Source organism: Moschus berezovskii, chromosome 12 (genome assembly GCF_049115385.1).
Source record: "Moschus berezovskii isolate FMDL1 chromosome 12, NW_MosBer_1.0, whole genome shotgun sequence".
In the NCBI taxonomy this organism is placed as follows: Eukaryota; Metazoa; Chordata; class Mammalia; order Artiodactyla; family Moschidae; genus Moschus; species Moschus berezovskii.
In genome coordinates, this window is record NC_142471.1 from 64,442,772 (window position 1) to 64,464,738 (window position 21,967).

Sequence of the window (21,967 nt, forward strand, 5' to 3'; positions counted from 1 at the left end):
AGTGGACCATGGTTCTCAAAGGGTTAAATCTCCAGAGGATTTTGGTCCTGTTGGGGGCTTAGACACCTGCCTGGTCCAGGCAGTGGCAATAAGATCCAGTTTCTGTCCTTTCCTTCCAAATCCTAGATCTGGGGTTGTCCTAAAACAGGGATCACGGAAATCCTGGCCCGAGGGTAGGAGTCATGTATCAAGTCAAAACTGGGACCTAGGAGTGAATGAAAGTTTTATCTGGGGACCTTACTGAGAACTACAGCCAGGAGGACAGCCTCTCAGATAACTCTGAGAAGCTGCCCTGGAAAGGTAAGGGAGGAGCCAGGATACATAGTCATGTTTGCTGCAAAGACAAAAACAACAGAAAAAAGAAGAAAAAACAAACAAAAAAACTCATACAGTCAAACATCAAAAAATTACTGCTAATCACAAAAAAACCCAGACATCTCAAATTAATGGGTTTTACATATATATATATATATATATATATATATACTTAGAATTGAATCCAAAAAATATAGACTAGGAGAACGATCTGATGTGAAGGAGAACAGAGGGCCCTGTTTGAGCATTTTTATCATCATAGTTCTCAGATGCAGGGCCTAGAAAAAAAGACCTGGTGCACCCCTTGTGGTTTCTTTTCAGAGACTGAAAGAGTTCCATAACCCAAGAAAAAGAGTTTATACTATGGCCAGACTGGACACTGAAGTCTGAAGCTGGGTTTTGAGGTCAGAGAAGAAACGGTTTTGTCAGGGGAGCAGTTGGGAGCAGTTCCAGCTCTGTATCTTCAGATGGTGACTGTAGAAGGCTGTGGAGTGTGCCCTTTACTGGTCATTGAAGCACTGCTTCCTCTCCTGGAAGCTCAGAGTCTTGAGACTTTCAGTTCAGTTCAGTCGCTCAGTCGTGTCCGACTTTCCGTGACCCCATGAATCACAGCACGCCAGGCCTCCCTGTCCATCACCAACTCCCCGAGTTCACACAAACTCATGTCCATCGAGTCGGTGATGCCATCCAGCCATCTCATTCTCTGTCGTCCCCGTCTCCTCCCGCCCCCAACCTTTGCCAGCATCAGACTCTTTTCCAGTGAGTCAACTCGTCGCATGAGGTGGCCAAAGTATTGGAGTTTCAGCTTTAGCATCAGTCCTTCCAATGAACACCCAGGATTGATCTCCTTTAGAATGGACTGGTTGGACCTCCTTGCAGTCCAAGGGACTCTCAAGAGTCTTCTCCAACACCACAGTTCAAAAGCATCAATTCTTCAGCAATCAGCTTTCTTCACAGTCCAACTCTCACATCCATACATGACCACGGGAAAAAACATAGCCTTAACTAGATGGACCTTTGTTGGCAAAGTAATGTCTCTGCTTTTTAATATACTATCAAGGTTGGTCATAACTTTCCTTCCAAGGAGTAAGCGTCTTTTAATTTCATGGCTGCAATCAGCATCTGCAGTGATTTTGGAGCCCAAAAAAACAAAGTCTGACACTCTTTCCACTATTTCTCCATCTATTTCCCATGAAGTGATGGGACCAGATGCCATGATCTTTGTTTTCTGAATGCTGAGCTTCAAACCAACCTTTTCACTCTCCTCTTTCACTTTCATCAAGAGGCTTTTGAGTTCCTCTTCACTTTCTGCCATAAGGGTAGTGTCATCTGCATATCTGAGGTTATTGATATTTCTCCCGGCAATCTTGATTCCAGCTTGTGCTTCTTCCAGCCCAGCGTTCCTCATGATGTACTCTGCATAGAAGTTAAATAAGCAAGGTGACAATATACAGCCTTGACGTACTCCTTTTCCTATTTGGAACTAGTCTGTTGTTCCATGTCCAGTTCTGACTGTTGCTTCCTGACCTGCACACAGGTTTCTCAAGAGGCAGGTCAGGTGGTCTGGTATTCCCATCTCTTTCAGAATGTTCCACAGTTTATGGTGATCCACACAAAGGCTTTGGCATAGTCAATGAAGCAGAAATAGATGTTTTTCTGGAACTCTCTTGCTTTCTCCATGATCCAGCGGATGTTGGCAATTTGATCTCTGGTGCCTCTGCCTTTTCTAAAACCTGCTTGAACATCTGGGAGTTCACGGTTCACATATTGCTGAAGCCTGGCTTGGAGAATTTTGAGCATGACTTTACTAGCGTGTGAGATGAGTGCAATTGTGCGGTAGTTTGAGCATTCTATGGCATTGCCTTTCTTTGGGATTGGAATGAAGACTGACCTTTTCCAGTCCTGTGGCCACTGCTGAGTTTTCCAAATTTGTTGGCATATTGAGTGCAGCACTTTCACAGCATCATCTTTCAAGATCTGAAACAGCTCAATTGGAATTCCACCACAAGCCACAATCATTTGAGCTCATGCTGGAGGCAGGAATCCCTTCCTGCTCAGGCAGGCATCAGCTGAGCTGGGGAGATCTGAGCATCCTGCGATGAGTTTGCTTGATGTTCCACACATAAATATGTAAAATGTCGTGATGGGGAGTCCTGTGGACTGGACGGCAGCTGCCCCTCCCTGCCTTCCACCCAGCAGAAAACGTGGTTCTCCTCACTGTGATTCTAAATCTCCGGCTTCGCTGAATGTTTGGTACTTGATAAGGGAGTTATCTTTCTTCAGGGAAAAAAAAAAAACTTGGGAGGGGAAGGCTGAGAGAGGCCTTTATTATTTTAAGGGACAAGGGCAATAGGAATGTGATCAGTGATATCCTTATCTGAGTTTTTGTAGCAGCTTAACCAACAAGTTGGTGGTTAGAAGCTGTTAGAGTCCTGTGAATTTATCTGAGGCCTGAAGGATTTCCCTGAGGCCTGGGAAAGATTGAAGGCAGGAGAAGGGGACGACATAGGATGAGATGGTTGGATGGCATCACCGACTCGATGGACATGAGTTTGATAAACTCCAGGAGTTGGTGATGGACAGGGAAGCCTGGCGTGCTGTGGTGCATGGGGTCTCAAAGAGTCGGACTGAGCGACTGAACTGATGAACTGAAGGATTAGAGCACTGAGCTAGAAGGGAGGCTGTTGCCTAAGAGTTCAGGGATGGGGGGGAGGGGCCCAGGAAGAGGTGAGAACTGTCATTGATTAATGCCTGAACCAGGAGATGAGAGTACGCTCCAGAGGGCTCTGGAGCACAGGGCCCATTCCCACATTCCAGGTAGGAAGGAGGACTTATTTGGCCATAGTTGCTCCCTGCAGGGAAGAGAGGGAGGGTGGTGACCAGGTTGGGAGTTGTGCAGTGGGTCCCTCAGGCTGCTCCCCAAGCTGACCCCTGGCTGTGATCAGAACCCTCACACTGCTTTGTTCTCAGGATATGTGAAAGCTCTCCCTTATCCACCCACTTCTTTAGAAGGGCCGAGGAATCACCCCTGACAAATGTCTGTGTGTCTTGTGTTCAATAGAGATAACAATTAAGATTGAAAAAAAAAGTACTAGAGGGCAACACACACTGGTTTATCCTTACCCTTTACTGTCATTTGAGAAATCTTGGTTTGGACAGCTCTAAGCTTCTTCCCAGATTTGTGATGCTGTGACAGACGCTGGATGAATCCCCATCTCTGCCCAGGAATTCTGGCTTCTTGCTGCAAAGCCTTCACTGTCCTCATGGTCCACCCCCCACCCGCCGCTCTACCTCCTCTCTTTTTCCCAGTTTCTCTGGGTTCCTGCCTTCTTCTGGCACAGCAAGCCTCAACTCTACAGCCTCTTTCCTTGGATCATCTCTGACTTCTCACTAATGAACCTGGTCCCCTGTTCATCTCTTGCTCTTTTGAAAGGGTCACCTCACTTTCCTCATCTGTTGCATGCGGACTGGAGGTGGGGAATTGTGGTGGACAATTATCAAGATCTTTTCCAGCTCTGACACTCAGGGACACTCAGGGAGTTGGCCAAGGGCAAAGTCTCCATGGGTACATGAAATAGAGATGCAGTGCCCATCCTCAAGGAGTTTCTAGTTGAGTAGATCTGATATAAACAGATACAAAAAAATCTTTGATAATCTAAGGTAGATATCCTGTGAGTGACTTAGAGTTCCTCAGAATCCAAGGAGATGAGAGATTCCTTCCGGAAGCAGAGCAAATTGATGAAATCAGTAAATTAGGATTCCCGGGCTCTTTCCCAATGCTGGTGGTACAGACACCCTTGGCCTCCTGCCCAAAGTATCCTAATTACATGCTCAGTTCCAATCCCAGTCTTGATCACATGGCTAATAGCACTTGTTAGCAATATGTTAATAATACATTATTATTATTATTTATGACTATTTGCTAGTCTGAAAAGCTAAGGTTAAGGCTGGGAGTGTATGCACATCAGTACTGCAGTGACCAAGCAGAAGGAATGGCCAGAGGGAGAATTTCCAGAGAGGGGAGTCTTCCAAGGTCCCCACTTGGGCCATGCCAGGAACTTGAACAAGGAAACCTTCCAGGGCAGGTCTTGCTTTGCAGCCCTTGGAATCTATAAACTCCAAGTGCAGCTTTTAGTGCTGGACCTCATGACCTCTCTGGTCACTGGGTCCCTTCTTCTCCCAGCTGCAGAGGAAGGAGGCAGTGGAACATTGTGGTTAGAATGCACATTCGGCCACTGACTGTCTGGGTTTGAGTCCTGGGTTCTTTTTCACTTCTGCCCGCAGTTGGGGAGAAGGCAATGGCAAGCCACTCCAGTACTCTTGCCTAGAAAATCCCCTGGACGGAGGAGCCTGGTAGGCTGCAGTCCATGGGGTCGCTACAGTTCAGACATGACTGAGCAACTTTACTTTCACACATTGGAGAAGGAAATGGCAACCCACTCCAGTGTTCTTGCCTGGAGAATCCCAGGGACAGGGGAGCCTGCCGGGCTGGCGTCTATGGGGTCGCACAGAGTTGGACACGACTGAAGTGACTTAGCAGCAGCAGCAGCAGCCCGCAGTTGTAACTTTGGATGAATTATATCCCCAGGCCTCAGCTTCTTCATCTGTAGAATGGAGAACCTACATTATATGAATTGCGAGAAGGTTGAGATAATACATTAAAACACCGGACATGCTAAACTTTTGTTACCGAGTCCAAGTAAGATCTGCTTGTCTCACGACAGGCCAGTGAATCCAAGAGATGAGGTGTTGAGGCAAGCAATACGACTTTGTTCAGAGAACCGACTGATCGAGAAGATGGTAGACTAATGTCTCAAAATAATCATCTTCCTGGGTCTGGATGCCAGATTCTTTTATGAATCAGAGGTTGAGGGGCAGGGGAGGAAGCAAAATAAAAAGGCCATTAATTTTCAAATATCTCCTAAAATAGCAAGCTTTATACAGGGGGATGTGTTCATTTCTTTCTTCCTGCCATCTGCAGGTGGACAGGGTTCTGAACAAAGGCACTTTAGCTTAACAGTCTGGCAGCAGGGCAGGATTCTCTGAGGCAGGCCATTACATATGATTATAATAACAAAAGCAATGGAAAGCAAGTCAAAGAAACAGTTACAACATGGAGTCAGAATTGACTTCTCCCTGCAACACTTTCACGGACAGTAGATGACATATCTAAAAACCAGTCTTACGTGTTTTGGTTCACGTTTTTAACAAAGTGCCTTTTCTCTGCCTATCAAACCCTTCCCACTCTTTAAAGTCAGTAAGTGCCCTAAATGCAACATTTATGTGGAGCCCACAGAGAATATTAGGTTAGATATACACGGACTTGGGAGGCAGCGAGCCTAGGCTTGAATCCTGGTTCCTGCAACCTTGGGCAAATTGCTTCATCCCTCAGTTTCCTCTTCAATAAATAGGGAATCAATAGTACTAGGCTCCTAAAACCATCATGAGGATATGAGGAGTGAATGAGTTAATGTTTGTAAAGTACTTAAAACACTGCCTGATATACAGTAGATGCTTTATGAGTGCGTGTTAAAAACTTTTGTGTAATTTGTTAAAGTATAACACACGGCAAAATTTCTTTGTTAGGTGTTTTACACAGGGGCCTTATTTGCACTCCGCCCGCTATGAAGGGCAGAAAACACATTCTACCCATCTTTGACCCTAGCCCACTGCCTGACTCATGTTTGGTGCTCAATACAGTGGCAAGGTTGGTGGCTCAGAGGATAAAGCGTCTGTCTGCAATGCAAGACCTGGGTTCGATCCCTGAGTTGGGAAGATCCCCTGGAGAAGGAAATGGCAACCCACTCCAGTATTCTTGCCTGGAGAATCCCATGGACAGAGGAGCCTGGCGGGCTACAGCCCACAGGGTTGCAGAGTCGGACACGACTGAGCTGCTTCACTTTCAAAGTGGCAAGGTTGAAATAAACCAGGACACAGTGCCATGAGCACTGGAAAGCTGTCTAAACAGCAGATAAGCTGTCTACTTAAACTGCTGACAGGTGTAGGGGAGGGACAAGCAGTAATCCTGCTCTCTCTGGAGTGTTTGATCAGCCTAGAGTTTGCTTCACTGTTGTTGGTCCAGGAGGCATTGAACAGAGGCTGTGAGAGACTAGAAAAGTTGGGACAAACAGCTCTGTGTTAAATGAAGAGCAAGTCTTTCAAACTAGCATTTGGAACTCCTGTCCTTATGGGGATCATTGTCCATGGAAATGAGATAGATACAACCACCATTTACTAAGCACCTTCCAGGTAGATATTCTCACGCTCAGCCACTTCAGTCTGTCCAACTCTTTGCGACCCCATGCACTGTAGCCCGCCAGCCTCCTCTGTCCATGGGCTTCTCCAGGCAGGAGTACTGAAGTGGGTTGCCATGCCCTTCTCCAGGGGATCTTCCTAAACCCAGGGATAGAACCCGTGTTTCCTGTGTCTCCTGCATTGCAGGCGGATTCTTTACCCATTAAGCCACCTGGGAAACCCTCCTGGTAGATAGCCACCAGATGAATACTACGTTCGTTTACAGACGAGGGTGAGCGAGGTTAAGCGGTCTGTCCACATAGCGAATAAAACGGAAGAGTGAAGATTGGAACGCAGGCGTGTGAATCACAATCTGCGTTCGGATGGGAAAGTGATCTGGGCAAGTCAAGCGCGACTGGGATAATAAAGAACATTTTATTACAACGAAGGGCTTATTAATGACTGCAATTCAACCAGATGACACTCCTGCCGGTATGCACTTCTGGGCACCGCCCAGAAGTTCCACCGCCCTCGGGCGCTTACGTGCGATCCGTGACCGCCGCGGCGGACGCGGGGTAGGCGGCGGAGGCCGCATGCGCCCTGTCTTCCTGGGAGAGCGCCCCCTCCGCCCGGCGGCTGCGGCGCCCGCACGGAGCGCATGCGTACACCCGGTGGGCGGAGGGTGGCCTCGAGCTAGTGGAAAGATTTGGCCGCGCAAGCGAGAGGGAGCTGGCGGGCGGGGCGCAAGCGCGCAGGCGCAGCCGGGGACTGGGCAGCGACTTCGGAATCTCGGTGATCCCCAGTCTGGGCTGCATCCCGAACCGCAGCCATGGCCGCCTACAAGCTGGTGCTGATCCGACACGGCGAGAGCGCATGGAACCTGGAGAACCGTTTCAGCGGCTGGTACGACGCGGACTTGAGCCCAGCCGGGCACGAGGAGGCGAAGCGAGGCGGGCAGGCGCTGAGAGGTGCGTAGCGGGCCGGGGCGGTGGATGGGGGCTGCGAAGGCCGGGTCTGGCGCCTCTGGGTCACGGCCGCCTGGCCTCACCCGCGCCCTCCCGGAGAACGTCTAGACCTTAGGCTTCTTCTTTCTAACAGTGTATTTTGCTGTTGAGAAAATGGGCCGGGGGTGGGGGATCGACTTGCTCAAGGTCACCCAGCCAAGAAGAGGACCCGGGCGGTCACCGCGCAGTTTTATTGCGCTCTCCACACCAACTTGCGAAATCGCTCTCGTCTTAGTCTGAGCATTTAGTAACTCGGGGACAGGTTACTAAATTGGATGCCCAGTGTCTTCCAGTGGCTACAACCAAACCTACTCTAGGCCAGGGAGGCTGATGAAGTGGCAGGCCACATGCTTCTCCCCAAAGTGGGGGAGTGACGCGGCGCCGCGGAGACCAGAGACATCCACGTGCTCCTGTAGGATGCTGTTTAGCAGCATTCCACAAACCCTGTGTCCAGAGTGCATCCACAAATGTAAATGAGCGGTTGAATGAATGAAGGATTTGAGTTAATCCTCTTCACAACCCCATAAAATAAACAGATTTCATTCCCTTCCTTCCCAACTCTCTCTGGCCCTCTTTCATAGTTGGGAAAGTGAGAGTTGGAAAAAGGACTTGACCAGGGTTACATCTTATTCCTAGTCCACCACTTTGGCCTCTGTTCTGGGGATGAGTAACAGGTAGGTGCGAGGGAACTGGTAGGCTGTTGCAGGCAGAGGTGGAAGTGGCAGTGAGATAAGCTTGCCTACTCAGGCTGGCCCCTGCTGGCAGACGGCTCTCTGTGATTTTGAAATGCTAATAAGGAAGCATTCCCTGCTGCCAGCAATTCAAAGAATCTCCAGACTGAGGAGGTGCTTCCATTGATCCTGCTCTGCTCCCTTTTAACCTCGACAAAGCAGCAGCCATTGAAATGGGTCATTGATGCCTGGTTGATGTGAATCAGGTATTTGGCCCAAATTTGCTCTTTCTAGCTTCTTGCCTCCACTGTAGATCTTTTAGAAATGAAGCAAAGGCTTGGAAACAAGTCTGGGAAATGTAATCCTGCTGAGGATGTGTGTGAATAATTTGGGATGGCCTGGTGTGACCTCATACCGGTTAGGAGAGGCCAGGATGGGGAAAGTGCTGGTAAAGGAGGCCATTTTCTCTCCTGTCTGGCAGGAAGAACTGAATGGGTCTGTGGTGGTTTGCTGATGACTTACCCAGGACAAAGCAAATTGCAACTGTCCTCTGCTGCTGCTGCTGCTGCTAAGTCACTTCAGTCGTGTCCGACTGTGTGTGACCCCATAGACGGAAGCCCACCAGGCTCCCCCATCCCTGGGATTCTCCAGGCAAGAACACTGGAGTGGGTTGCCATTCTAAGACTAGTCAAATGCCTTAAATTGTAATCTCTTAAAATAACAGACCCTAGTTTTTAGGTAAATGTTAGTAGCATTAATTTAAAAAGAAAGCCCATTAAATTTTTAAAATAACTGTTTAGGGGTATCACAGGTGATTAAATAAAGACAATGACTAAAAGCAAGAATTCTGAATGAAGACCGTGTGAATAATCTAATAATATAAAAGGCCTAAAATAAAATATTAATTTCACCAGGGCTTTAAGTACTGTAGGGTTTATAAAATCTTGAATGATTTCAGAAGCAAGTTAGCAATAACTGAGTTTCACCACGCCATCTTGTATCACGCCACATGGCACACCAGCTAACCCCATCCCTGGGAGTGTTCTAAACTCTGCTTTTGTTTGATGGCCAAGTTAAAGGAAGAGGCTTTAGAGTTTGTTGAGAGTTATAAGGGGAACTGCTCTTTTCCTCTGGGATCTATTTGTGTATCTAATGTGCAGCACTCCACTGCAATTAGAAAATTCAGTGAAACAACCACAGCTTTTCAGCATAGCAGCTGAGCCTTGCACTGAGGATGTTGCTTCCCAGTGACTCAGCCTTTTACTGGGGAATCATTCTTCCCCATAAAGTTAGGGAGGAGATGGTAAGTGAGTCTACTAGGACTTGTCCTGAGGCTCAGCGATGAGATGAGTCTTTTCCCTTGTGGGTGCTAGTGAGTCTCCTGGTGACTCATCCTCCCTTCCCCCATCAGTGTAGTTCTTACTGGCCTTATTCTCAGTTGAATGACTGCAGAAAATTCACTGCACGTTTCATTAATTACTGTTGGTGGTCTCAATATGAAGCAACACACAGGAAAGTTTGTGCTGAATTTCAATGAGGGCCTTGTAGCCTCATGGAAGAAAACAGGAATGTTTTCCTGGCTCACCACATAAGGAAAGGGACATCTCCCCATTAAAGTGGGAGGGAGAATAATGGTTTGTGAAAGGAAAGTGAAGATATATATGGTTGTAACTTACTGGTTGGGCCAACATAACTCTTGATACCACCCCTCATAAATGCTGTGTGTAGAGGAGAGGTTTGCTTTTTCTCCAGTGAGTGGCTTCTCTTAAACTTGGTTTAACAGTTGATGTAGGTAGGTAGATATATCCGTTCCGTTCCGTCGCTCAGTCGTGTCCGACTCTTTGCGACCCCGTGGACTGTAGCCTACCAGGCTTCTCCGTCCATGGGATTCTCCAGGCAAGAATACTGGAGTGGGTTACCGTTTCCTTCTCCAGGTAGATATATAGGGTAGTCAAATAATTTGACTAGCAGAAAGGAACTATGGATGAAGAGATTGTGATGTGATTTCCATACGCTAGGGAAGATACAATTTTCATGCAACAAACTGGTTTTTATCAGCATCCTCTAAGAGCTCTTGCTGTATCCTAATTGTTGAATTCAAAATCCCATTTCTCCTGAACCAGAAATTAGTACTGAAATATATTAGTAATTGTCAATCAGAAGTGACAGTTCTAACTAAAATACAAACATTAGGATCCTTAGAAGTTAGGAAACTAAGGAGATAGCTAGAGATGGTGGTTATGAATTGGATTATAGAGTCATACAACCTGGGTTTTTAACCTTTCATGTAATATCTGTGACCTCAGATAATTTGCTTAACTCCTGCAGTTTCTATTTCCCCCACCTGGTAAGATGGATTGTAATAATGTAACCTTACTGGATTGTTTTGAAGACTAAATAAAATACATACAAAGTACTTATTAGTCCAGTGCATGACAGATGGTAAACCCTCTATAAATATTAGCTATTATGTTTATTAAGTGACTGCAAGTTTTTAGTATCCTTATGTTAAAAGAATTAAAGCAAATAAAAAATTAAAATGTGCTTAAACACAGCATTCTGGGGATTAGTAGCAGATCTCAGGTTAGCTCGTTGATAGTACATTTGGGCCTTTGGTTAGATGAATTATTGGGAAGCTGCTGGGAAGTATATTGTCAGCAGCAACATAAATCAACAAATGTTACCTTCCCCAAAGGCAGAATATTGTTTTTCCTGTATGCAAAATAAAATATTTAGGGTATACAAATTATTTAGCCAAATAATTTTCATTTGGGTTGTCTATACCTGAGATTTATATGTAAGAAAATTCTGGCTCTAGGGAATTTCCTGGCGGTCTAGTAGTTAGAACTCCTTGTCCTCACTGCTGAGGGCCCAGGTTTAATCCCTGGTTGGGGAACTAAGATCTCACAAGCCGTGTGGCATGGGTAAAGAAAAGAAAAAAGAAATTCTCGGTCTAGAGTGGACCTCATTAGCTTATCACTTTGAACTTACGATTTCCAGATGCTGGCTATGAGTTTGACATCTGCTTCACCTCAGTGCAGAAGAGAGCAATCCGGACCCTCTGGACAGTGCTGGATGCCATTGATCAAATGTGGCTGCCAGTTGTGAGGACTTGGCGCCTTAATGAGCGACACTATGGGGGTTTGACTGGCCTCAATAAGGCAGAAACTGCTGCCAAGCATGGTGAGGCCCAGGTAAAGATCTGGAGGCGCTCCTATGACGTCCCACCACCTCCCATGGAGCCCGACCATCCCTTCTACAGCAACATCAGTAAGGTATGGACAAACTGAGGCTTGGCTCGCTTCATGCAGGACCAGAGGATCAGAATCTGGACTTCTCTCTTTTAGCTTTTATTAGTATCTGCCTAGATCACTGAGTTTCTAATTTATGATAAAATACATCCCCCTTTGTAATCCCCTTCTCCAAGGAATGACGATCATTCATTAAAGATTTAGTTAAGAGTTTATGTGGTTTATCTACAAAGAATTTCTATCTTTTTTACATGTATTACCATATTTTTAAAAACTGCACCATAGCTGATAGGGCCTTCCTAAACCAACTGCAAGGTAAAGTGAGTTGGGGAAGAGCCTTGAGGCCTACCTTTCCTAAGTTTTGTTTCTTTTGGACTATTCAATCTTCCCAGTCATGGGTAATGGGGGAGGGAGGGCAGGATAGTAATAATCCCCCTTCCCAAGCTCTCAGTGCCTTGGTGAGAGACTTTCATCTATCACTGTAATCTCTTAGGGGATGAGGAATAGGCAGAACAGATGCAACTGGTAGTAACTGGTAAGCTGGGATTTTTTGTTTAGGATCGCAGGTACGCAGACCTCACTGAAGACCAGCTGCCCTCCTGTGAGAGTCTGAAGGACACAATTGCCAGAGCTCTGCCCTTTTGGAATGAAGAAATTGTCCCCCAGATCAAGGAGGGGAAACGGGTCCTAATTGCAGCCCATGGCAACAGCCTTCGGGGCATCGTCAAGCATCTGGAGGGTATGCATGCTTTTCAGAGGGGCCCTCAGGGAAGGCTAAAGCAGAACTGCCACTCTTCTGGACTGATTTGGTATGAAGGAGACCTTCAGGAAAGGACTGGATGTACTGAGAGCCTTAGGGACTGTTCAGATCGTCTCCTAGTAGAAACGTGATCCTTGCTTCTCAAAGCATCATCTGCAGAACCAGAGGCTGCCACACTCCACTGGGTGTGTGTTACACGTTAGACCTGATTTGATCACCTGGGTGCATCTGTCATTGATCACCCAAGGAATGCCCCCAGTATTCTTTCTTAGCCACTGAACATCAAGAAAAAAAGGGATGAAAAGTATCTCTCCCCAAAGGAGGTAAACACGAAAGTTTGAGATGCCTACCTCTAGGCTAGGACTGCTAGTTGAAATTGCTGATAAAAATCCTTCTTAACAACAGCCTGATTACAACTCCCCATATGAATGTCAATTTGCATCCTAAGTTGTTTCACTCAAGGGCATGTGGATTCTTATCTTGCTTGACTGATCATGAGGTGGGGGTATATTTTCAGGTCTCTCTGAAGAGGCTATCATGGAGCTGAACCTGCCGACTGGCATTCCCATGGTCTATGAATTGGACAAGAACTTGAAGCCCATCAAGCCCATGCAGTTCCTGGGGGATGAGGAGACCGTGCGTAAAGCCATGGAGGCTGTGGCTGCCCAGGGCAAGGCCAAGAAGTGAGGGCAAGCAGCAGATTACTTTCCCAAGGATTACCCTCCTCCCCTGCCCTGGCCCACCCTATTCCTCTGCACCTCTCCCTGGCACATGTCCCACTGATGACATCTGTAGGCATCGTAAGTTGTAGCTGCAGGTGGGGACCAGCGGCTCCCAATTCCACATTAGCCATTTTATCTCTTGCACCCACTCCCTTCATACAGTCTAGTCAGAATGGTACATCTGGGGCATGGTCCTCAGTCCAAGCCGAGGGAAGACTTATCCAGAAGCATTGAGAGGTCATCACTGGGGGGTTTGATGGTGGTTTATTACTAAGGAGCTGCTTGAGTAGGGGAGAGGGAGAAAACCATGCTGAGGTGTGACCAATGAGGAGAAGTAAGAGCCTATTCGTGTCCCCAGAGGCCAGCCGGGCACTGTTCTGTTAGGTGACTCGGGGCTCAAGTCATTCCAGTGGAAGATGAATATAACCTGCATGGTGATTCAATCAAACATTCCTCCCTGACTCTAAAAGGCTGGATCAATCCTGAATGTTTTTGTGTTGCATTTACTTAAAAAAAAAAAAATTATATATAAATTAAAAAAAAAACCTTCTGGGTTTTTAGTGGTGGTTGATATATTCCCACATGTGGTCATCAGCAAATAAGTCATTCCTTACACCATCATGGGATAAGCTCCTTGACTTCTAAGGTGTAGGAAGGAGTTCATCCTGTGTGTTTTAGAATCCCTCCCCTGCCTTACAGTTTTATGGCAGCGGAATGCCTCTTGATCATGTCCAAGTGTGTCTCTCACTGTGCCTGACTTCTGAATCATTTTCCAGTTGCTTGGCCCAGCACTTGGGCCCAGTACTCATTTGAGCATAACTGTACTAAAAAAATCTTTTCCAGATCAGTATAAAATAAAGGAGTGATGTGCAATATTTTCTGTGTGATATGTCTTACCTGAGGAAATCAACTTGAACATTCAACTCGAAATGTCTCTCACTGCCCAAGTTCGTTTATGACTAAGAGCTTTAGGACAGCCAGTCACAGCTTTACACAGCCTGGTCCAAATACCGTGTATCTCACTGGGTTCTCCACTTCAGGCTGAAGAGCTGAACTCTTTTTCCCGTTGCCTCTCTACAGCTCTTGCTCAATGGTTCAGTTCAGTCGCTCAGTCGTGTCCGACTCTGCGACCCCATGAATCACAGCTCGCCAGGCCTCCCTGTCCATCACCAACTCCCGGAGCTCAATGGTACTGGTTACTAAAATCAAATTCTGAAACTATTATACCTCCTTTAGAAAGGTAAAAGTTTGTTTACTAGACTTAAAAGAGCCAGTCCCTTTCTATTAGTAACTGTAAACTTGACTCACACCTTTCCTTTTGGCTCCTAAAGTTTTATCCCTGTCAGTTAACTAACCTCCTCAAAAATTACACTTGCAGGAGAAAATGAATATACTGTCATCCCTTATCTGCAGAGGGGAGACTGACTCCAGGACTCCTCTGGATACTAAAATTAACAGATGTAAGGGACTTCCTTGGTGGTCCAGTGGCTAAGACTCAGCTCCCAATGCGGGGGGCTTGGGTTGGGGGCTTGGGAACTAGATCCCACATACGCGCAGCTGAGTCTGCATGCTGCAGTGAAGAGCAACTAAGACCCAGCACAGCCAAAATAAACATTTCAAAACTAACAGATGCTAAAGTGCCTAATGTAAGACGGCATAGCACAGATGGCTCTCTTCATGGGTTTCACATCCATGAATAGGGAGGACTGCCTGTAATTATCTACATGATTGGGAAGGGGCATTGCTCACAGTTACCTTTCCTCTTAGGCCTTTGAGAAGATCTCTGGAATATGAGAAAGCCCATGCCTTTCTCTTCTAGTAGGAACAAGTAACACCTTCCATCTAGAAAATTCGTGAGCGCTTTATGCTAGCCATTGGGTGAGGCATGTTATACACATAATCTTCAATCCTGATAGCCTCTGAAAGGGCTAGTATCTCCAGTTCATGGAAGAGGAAACATGCTGAAAACAGAAACTTGCAGGAAGGTACACTACTGAGCACTGGGGCCCAGTATGAATGTTGCCCTTATTCTAAAATCTAAGCATCTTGCTTTCCAAGTTAGCTTTTTATCTTATGTGCACATTAATCCTAGGAAGACTTTTAGTACTTTAAGTCTAAAGTAGCCTGATGGGATGTTAGTTTCCTTAGCTTGTACTGAATCTTAGAACAAAAGTTGGTAATTTTGTGCTTAACCCATGCCTGACACATAGCAAAAGTATGTAGAACATAAAAAATACAAAAAATGACAGGTGATTAGGCATTGTCTACAAAGACTCTGCTCTAGATGTCATGTCAGTTTAGATTCTTTACCCTACTTGAGACAACAGAAACTAAAATTCTTTTCATAAAAACGTTTTCTTTGTCATAGCAAAAATACACATTTGTAACACTCAAAGAACAGGCTATAATCTACCATCATACAGTTTGTTTGCTGGTGCCTCCAAAAGAAATTACTCCAGAGAATCAAATCTGCTGAAAGGTTCCCAAGAAAAATGTTCCACCTACAGAAATGATTTTTGTAAAGGTGGCTGCTGACCAACCCCTGGTGTCTGAATAAAGACAACATCCTCCTGATGTCACTCACACATGTACTCTTGGAAAATAGCTTCCCCTGTGCGTGGGAAAAGTGGCTTCTTAGGTCTGCAGGAACTCAGGCTGTACTCGGGCCACCTTCCGGAATTCTTTGGTGTGGGTCTTCGGGCACTGCATCTCACACCAGCTAATGGGGACCATCTGGACACCTGCAAGGGAAAACGTGGTGTAGGAGCTGGAAACCCAGATACTTGCTCGAGACATTTCTCTTTTCAGCTGGGTGTGAACTGATGTCACCAAGCTGCCTAGTGAACCTCTCACCTCATACAGAAAAAAGCCGTGTTAATTCCACTGATTTATGGAGTAAGTGGCTCTTTTCCTTAGATTATATAAGGAAAATCATTCTAATCCCAGTAGTCAGTATCTACACTCACATTGCTTCTAAGATAATTAAAAAACGAGGGAAAACAATGGACTAATCCCAAACCCTAGCTCCCAGGAAAAGGTAAGCATGTGGAAGCTTACCTGATTCGCTGTGGGCCACCACCACTCCCAGCTCATTTTCGGCAGTGGTTAGCAGGTAGTTGGACTGTGCATCACCTAGGGAGATCTAGTCACATCATGTTGGTAAAGGAAAATTAAGACTTATAAGTCTTCCCTCTCATGGCTACTTGAGTGGTTTCTCTACTTCCATTTCTTCCTTTGACAAAGGATCACAAGTCTGCAGGGAATAAAGGATACCACTTTGGCCAAGACGATGTCCCCTGGGCGGAAGCTCTTATAAATTTCAACCTGTAAAGAAAGGAGTGTTAAGTAAAAGCTCTGATCAGGTCTATAATGAAACTATTAACCCTACTGGGTAAAGCTAGTTTACTTCTAACCCCAGAGGGTAAGAACCCCAATGGTAGATCTACCATTACTCAAGTAGATCAACAACTTTTATTGCTTCTGTGGCATTATCACGTAAATGAAAGATGTGAATTCAGTAACCTCATCAGGAATCTAACAAAAGGTACTACGGTTGCTCTGAAAGGATCCAGAATAAGTCTGAGAGAACAGCCATTGAATAAATACCTGGCTTCAAAGACAAAGAGTAAACTCGCTCCTCTCTGGTCAACAAAAAAGAAAAATCATACGAAGAGGAAAGGAATAGTGAGGTGAATTCCACACCTTCCAATAGAGAACGCCTTAAAATTCCTTGGACTCCACATTCCCACAGACTTTTGAAATTCACTGGAATAATCTAAAAGGACTGAGATTCCTAAAGCCATGAAGAAAAAAAAGAACCAACCAACAACCTTGTCTTTTTCAGTAGCTCGGACGTCTTCTTTGCTATAAAGAAAAGAAGTAACAGAAAGATTAATTATCTGTGAGAAAGAATTATCCTGCAGACTCCCAGCAGACAAAGAGCTATAAAAGCAAAGAGAACAAGTCCTGATTGGGACCCTGCTGCCACCCAGAGGAGCAGGTGGAGAAATATTCCCCATCCTAACCCCGAGGAGAAAATCACAGTTCCCATTCTTGGATCAAACAGAACAGGAGTATCAATACCTCCCACTAGAGGAAAGTGGATCCGATTTGGCAGAGAAGGATAAGGAACTCTGCTGCCTTAGGAGAGCTTGAATGGCAGCATCACAGAACCACACAGAATCCTGAGGGTGGAAAGAGCCTCAGATGTTAAATTATCTAGCTCACAAGAACTGTCTGTCCCTTCTCAAAGAACCCACGAGGGGAAAAAATACCACTTCACCCACTCCCCTTTTTATTGTCTTATAATGCTTGGGTTAATTGATATTAAACACAAGAGAAAAAGGTACTTCCTAAAATGCCTTCTACTTTGGTATGAATCATACCCACAATGCACCTCCAGCTTAGTCAATTCTTTTCTGTTTTATTTAAAGTCCTATCTCATTAATATCTTCCTTCTGTCTTAACTCACATACTGTAATATTTTCTTTAGATACTACCTGGGGAGAATCAAAGTACAAAGAGGTGAGACATGGGCAGGAACAGACTGTAACTGTTCTTAAAAATTTCAGTCTCCCATCCTATGCTAATCTCATTCCAGGCACTGAGGCAAATATGAAGACAAAAGTACTCCTTACCGGATGGTTCCTCGAAAAGAGTTCTTAAGTGGCGTGGACCCCACATATAGGATGTGTACTTTGGCAAAGCGAGAATTGATGCTGGAGACCTGTGGAACAGAGGAAAGGGCAGCATTGGAATATTAGCAGTTGTCAGCTGAAGGAGGCAGGAATCAACTAGGAAACACTAGGATTTTAGTCCAAGCATCCCTACTAAGCATAGAATTTCAGTTAACTCCTATTTATCCCTGCATAAGTGATGTTCATAAAGTGGAGTAAGAGCCACTCCGGCCACCTAAAAGAGAGTTACCAAGGGAATCAAATAAAATAATATGGCATAGATTTTGAAAAATGTGCAAGTCTAACATAAATATACAAGGGAAGCACAGCAAATCTAACTAGACCTTTAGCAGATTTCACTAAGAGGCCTGTAGTGTGAATGGAACTTAAGTCTCCATTTCAGCTGCTGGGTAATATTTGGATCACTGTGCCTGTCCAGTGATTTTCAAAATAATTCATAGATTTTCTCTTTTTTTCCTTTTTTGAATTTGGCCACGCTGTGTGGCTTGCAGGATCTTAGTTCCCTGACCAGGGATTGAGCATGCACCTTTGGCACTGGAAGTGCAGAGTCCTAACACTGGACTGCCAAGGAATTCCCCACACAGATTTTCTGCTGGAGAAATTATTTATAGAGCAAAACTAAGAGCTACAAGTTAACTGGCAGAGGGTGGGGATGGGCAGGAATACTGATGTTTTATAGTTACTAACTGGTACAGCATTAATTTGCACTTGCCCTCAAAGACTTTATAAAAATCTTTCAGTTCTCTGCAGAAAAAGTTTCGCTTTAGATGTTCAAAAATACACCTCCTTATGAACTTCTGGTATTCCTGTTTCCCAGACAAAAGTAAAAAAATTACATACTCAGGAAACCAGTTCTGTGAAAGGACTACATAAGCTTGAACTTGACCACAGTGATCATTACCCTAGAAATCTCTAGACCCAGCACAGTCCAGTAAAACTTTCTTGTGATGATAGAAAAATTGTGTCAACCAACATGGCAACCACCATCCACCTGTGGCTACTGACTACTTGAAATAGAGCTAGTGGAACTGAGGAAATAAATTTTAAATTTTGTTTAATTTTAATTTATTTAAATTTAAATGACCTTATGTGACTACTGGTTACCATATTGGACAGGGCAGTTCTATAATGATCATGATTTCAACACTGGATGGTATCCTAAGCAGGGAGGTTAGGACCAACTTACCTTACAGGTTACAATAGCTCCTACATCTGGCAGTAATTGGGACTCTGTTTCTCTCATCACAGATATGACAGGAAGCTATAGAGAAAAAAAAAAAATGAATATCCTGGCTAAGCCTTGGATAAAGGTGTTTGTGGCTTGACAGTAAAATGGGATACCTTGGGCCACAGTTGACATCACATGGGCAGGTAGAATACAGATTCATTTGTAGTCCAGAGCAGAAAGCTTTAGAAATTTTAGGATACAGCAGGGACAAGGGGCCACAGAAAGAAAGCTGCAAGAAGATATAATCTTACCACTTCAGATGAGTTCTGAGTTTTTTTGTGATTTTCTTAAGAGTTTTTCAGCATACAACTACATTGCCTGTAATCATGGATAATTTGACTCTTTCCTCCAAAGTTATATCTTTCTTTTGGTTTGACATTTTATTGGATAGGCTAGAATTTTCAAATAAATGTTATATAACAGTGGCCATACTTGTTTACTTCTATTTAATACTTGTAGAGTTTCCTCTTTGAGCATGGTACTGGCTATTGGTGTAGGAAAGATATTTTTGAGGCTCATCTTTTCTTAACTTTTCCCTTGTTCAATATCCTTCAGCTCTCCTGGTCTTTTTTCAGTTTCACCAATTCACTAAATTTTTTCCCATCTCAGGATCTCTTTCAACCTGCTCTTTCTGCTCACTCACTCAACTCTTATTTATCCTTTAGATTCAGACTAAATATCACTTCTGAATAGGTTGGATTTGCCTATTACATGTTCTCATGGGACTCTGTAATATTCTTTCACATTCATTTGAGCATGAACAAACTTTCAAATCCTAGGGAAATTCCCAAAATTGATCGAATACAAAGTCTCTCATTTTATAGGTAAGAACCTAAAGCCAGGGAGTTTAAGTTTCTTACCTAAAGCAGAATTAAGGTTTAGTTAATACTGAATCCTCTTTCTAGTATGCTCCTGGTCTTTAGGGCTTTCCTGGTGGCTCAGCTGATAAAGAATAATCTGCCTGCAATGTGAGAGACCTGGGTTCTATCCCTGGGTTGGAACGATCCCCTGGAGAAGGGAATGGCTACGCACTCCAGTATTCTGGCCTGGAGAATTCCACAGACTGTATAGAGATTTGGGCTTCCCTCATAGCTCAGTCCGGAGAAGGCAATGGCAAGCCACTCCAGTACTCTTGCCTAGAAAATCCCATGGATGGAGGAGCCTGGTAGGCTGCAGTCCATGGGATCGCTATGAGTCGGACATGACTGAGCGACTTCACTTTCACTTTCACACATTGGAGAAGGAAATGGCAACCCACTCCAGTGTTCTTGCCTGGAGAATCCCAGGGACGGGGGAGCCTGGTGGGCTTCCGTCTATGGGGTCACACAGAGTCGGACACGACTGAAGTGACTTAGCAGCAGCAGCAGCAGCATAGCTCAGTCGGTAAAGAATCTGCCTGCAATGCAGGAGACCTGGGTTCAATTCCTGTGTTGGGAAGATCCCCTGGAGAAGGAAATGGCAATCCACTCCAGTATGCTTGCCTGGAAAATCCCATGGACAGAGGAGCCTGACGGGCTGCAGTCCATGGGGTCACAAGAGTCAGACACGACTTAGTGACTAAACCCCACCACCACCACTTCCAGTCTTTAAGCTGTTCCTTCAAGAACTGCTTATCTGATCCCAAGCTAATCATGGATCAGCCTCTGGAACCAGGGAGAATATTATTCATACATTCAATAAACATCTACTGAGCATTTACCTTGCACTACGTGCACAGTAGTGGAAGGGTCTAATGGGGAACTTATAACTGAGTGTTTAATTGCATGCTGAACTAAGTGCTTAGAAAGGGAGTAATAGCTCTTGGGACCTCCCTGGTGGTCCAGTTGTTAAGACTCTGAACTTCCACTGCAGGGGGCATGTGTTCCATCCAAGATCCTGCATGCCCTGTGGCAAAACAAACAAGCAAACCGACCCCAACAGCTCTTTGTGAGTGTTAAACAAAACAAAAAACAAAACTCCCTTTTTTGACTAGTGGTGTCTATAGGGCTTCTCTGAGAAAGTGATACTAGTGAGGTTATCTAAAGAGTGTTGGTGGTTTAGTCAGCTCAGTCCTGTCCGACTCTTGCGACCCCATGAACAGTAGCCCGCCAGGTTCCTCTGTCCATGGGATTTCCCCGACAAGAATACTGGAATGTGTTGCCATTTCCTTCTCCAGGGGAATCTTTCCGACCTAGGGATCGAGTCCGCATCTCCTGCAATGGTGGCGGATTCTCTTCCGCTGAGTAGGTAGGATTTGATCGGGTTAAGGAAGAGAGGAGCGAGTTCCAGGCAGATGGCGCGTGTACAAAGACTCTGTGGTCCACTGGCGATATTGAAAGAAGACAATAGGACTTCTGCAAAAAGTGAGGCGCGGGTAGCAGAGCGAGATGAAGCCGGAAAAGTAGGCGACACTCGGCCAGGATTCGGCTCACAGCACGGCTGAGCTCGCCTTCCTTCTTTCCCCAGCTTGCTTCCCCGAGTGTCAGCAACACAGCCAAACCAGACAACACAACTAATTTGTGATGGCTAAGTGTCCAGCGGCGGGGATCCCAGCTGTCAGAAACTTAGAGACTAACTCCTTCTCCTGAACCAGGCACTAAAGACGCGCTCGTAGAACCCTGCCTAAAGACAGCGAAATCAAAGGCAGCGTAAGACAAAGACAGAGAAGGGAAGCTGCCCCATTTACCGCGCCGTTCTCGCTGCTCTTTGTCAAGCAGCCCGCAAGCGACGAAAAGATGTAGCCGTGCCGGGTGTAGGTGCCGCTGCCCGGGCTGCCCTCCTCCAAGTTACACAGACGTTCGCCTGCGGAAAAAACGCTGCATCAGCCACGGGTCCGCTGAAGCTGTTGGTCGTATGGCCTTCTTGCCCCTGTCCCTGCCCAAGATTTGCTCTGGGTACCGCTGACTTACCGGGGATGCAGTACCTCACGGGTGGCGCCATGACTGCCACTGTCCCAAGTCCCGAGGAAAATGAGGCCGACCTCTCATTGGCCAATATCCAGGTGCAGTTCCGCAGTAAGAAACGCGCTAATTGGTGTGCTCTATACGTAATCTCCGGAAGCGCTTCCAGAAGACGTAAACTCCATTTCCCAGGTTGCATCGGGACG

General features: G+C 45.5%; 2 protein-coding genes across 3 annotated transcripts; one reads left to right on the top strand and one right to left on the bottom strand.

The window, feature by feature from the left end:
• The first annotated feature begins 7,287 nt into the window (after positions 1-7,287).
• Positions 7,288-13,832, top strand: PGAM1 (phosphoglycerate mutase 1). Its single transcript, XM_055424964.2, has 4 exons — positions 7,288-7,517; positions 11,225-11,499; positions 12,034-12,214; positions 12,753-13,832. The coding sequence occupies exons 1-4, from the start codon at positions 7,379-7,381 to the stop codon at positions 12,920-12,922; spliced, it is 765 nt and encodes a 254-aa protein (XP_055280939.1). The 5' UTR covers positions 7,288-7,378; the 3' UTR covers positions 12,923-13,832.
• Positions 13,833-13,978: 146 nt separating this feature from the next.
• Positions 13,979-21,891, bottom strand: EXOSC1 (exosome component 1). 2 transcript variants are annotated; one of them, XM_055424965.2, is made up of 8 exons: positions 21,771-21,891; positions 21,548-21,663; positions 18,841-18,915; positions 17,595-17,683; positions 16,788-16,821; positions 16,231-16,281; positions 16,015-16,099; positions 13,979-15,698 (listed from the first exon to the last, which is right to left on the bottom strand). In XM_055424965.2, the coding sequence occupies exons 1-8, from the start codon at positions 21,799-21,801 to the stop codon at positions 15,592-15,594; spliced, it is 588 nt and encodes a 195-aa protein (XP_055280940.1). In that variant the 5' UTR covers positions 21,802-21,891; the 3' UTR covers positions 13,979-15,591. The 2 variants fall into 2 exon arrangements, with proteins under 2 accessions (XP_055280940.1, XP_088698354.1); XM_088842228.1 differs by lacking the exon at positions 21,771-21,891 and having other exon boundaries at positions 16,781-16,821; positions 21,548-21,609.
• Between the last annotated feature and the right edge of the window lie 76 nt (positions 21,892-21,967).

Excerpts from the sequence above, each read along its gene's own strand:
- EXOSC1 (XM_055424965.2), bottom strand. The coding sequence starts at position 21,801 with ATGGCGCCACCCGTGAGGTACTGCATCCCCG. Across the intron at positions 21,664-21,770 it reads CGTGAGGTACTGCATCCCCG|GCGAACGTCTGTGTAACTTG; the intron begins GTAAGTCAGCGG and ends TTTTTTCCGCAG. Across the intron at positions 16,282-16,787 it reads GAGCTACTGAAAAAGACAAG|GTTGAAATTTATAAGAGCTT; the intron begins GTTGTTGGTTGG and ends CTTTCTTTACAG.
- PGAM1 (XM_055424964.2), top strand. The coding sequence starts at position 7,379 with ATGGCCGCCTACAAGCTGGTGCTGATCCGACACGGCGAGAGCGCATGG. Across the intron at positions 7,518-11,224 it reads AGGCGGGCAGGCGCTGAGAG|ATGCTGGCTATGAGTTTGAC; the intron begins GTGCGTAGCGGG and ends TACGATTTCCAG. Across the intron at positions 12,215-12,752 it reads CATCGTCAAGCATCTGGAGG|GTCTCTCTGAAGAGGCTATC; the intron begins GTATGCATGCTT and ends GTATATTTTCAG.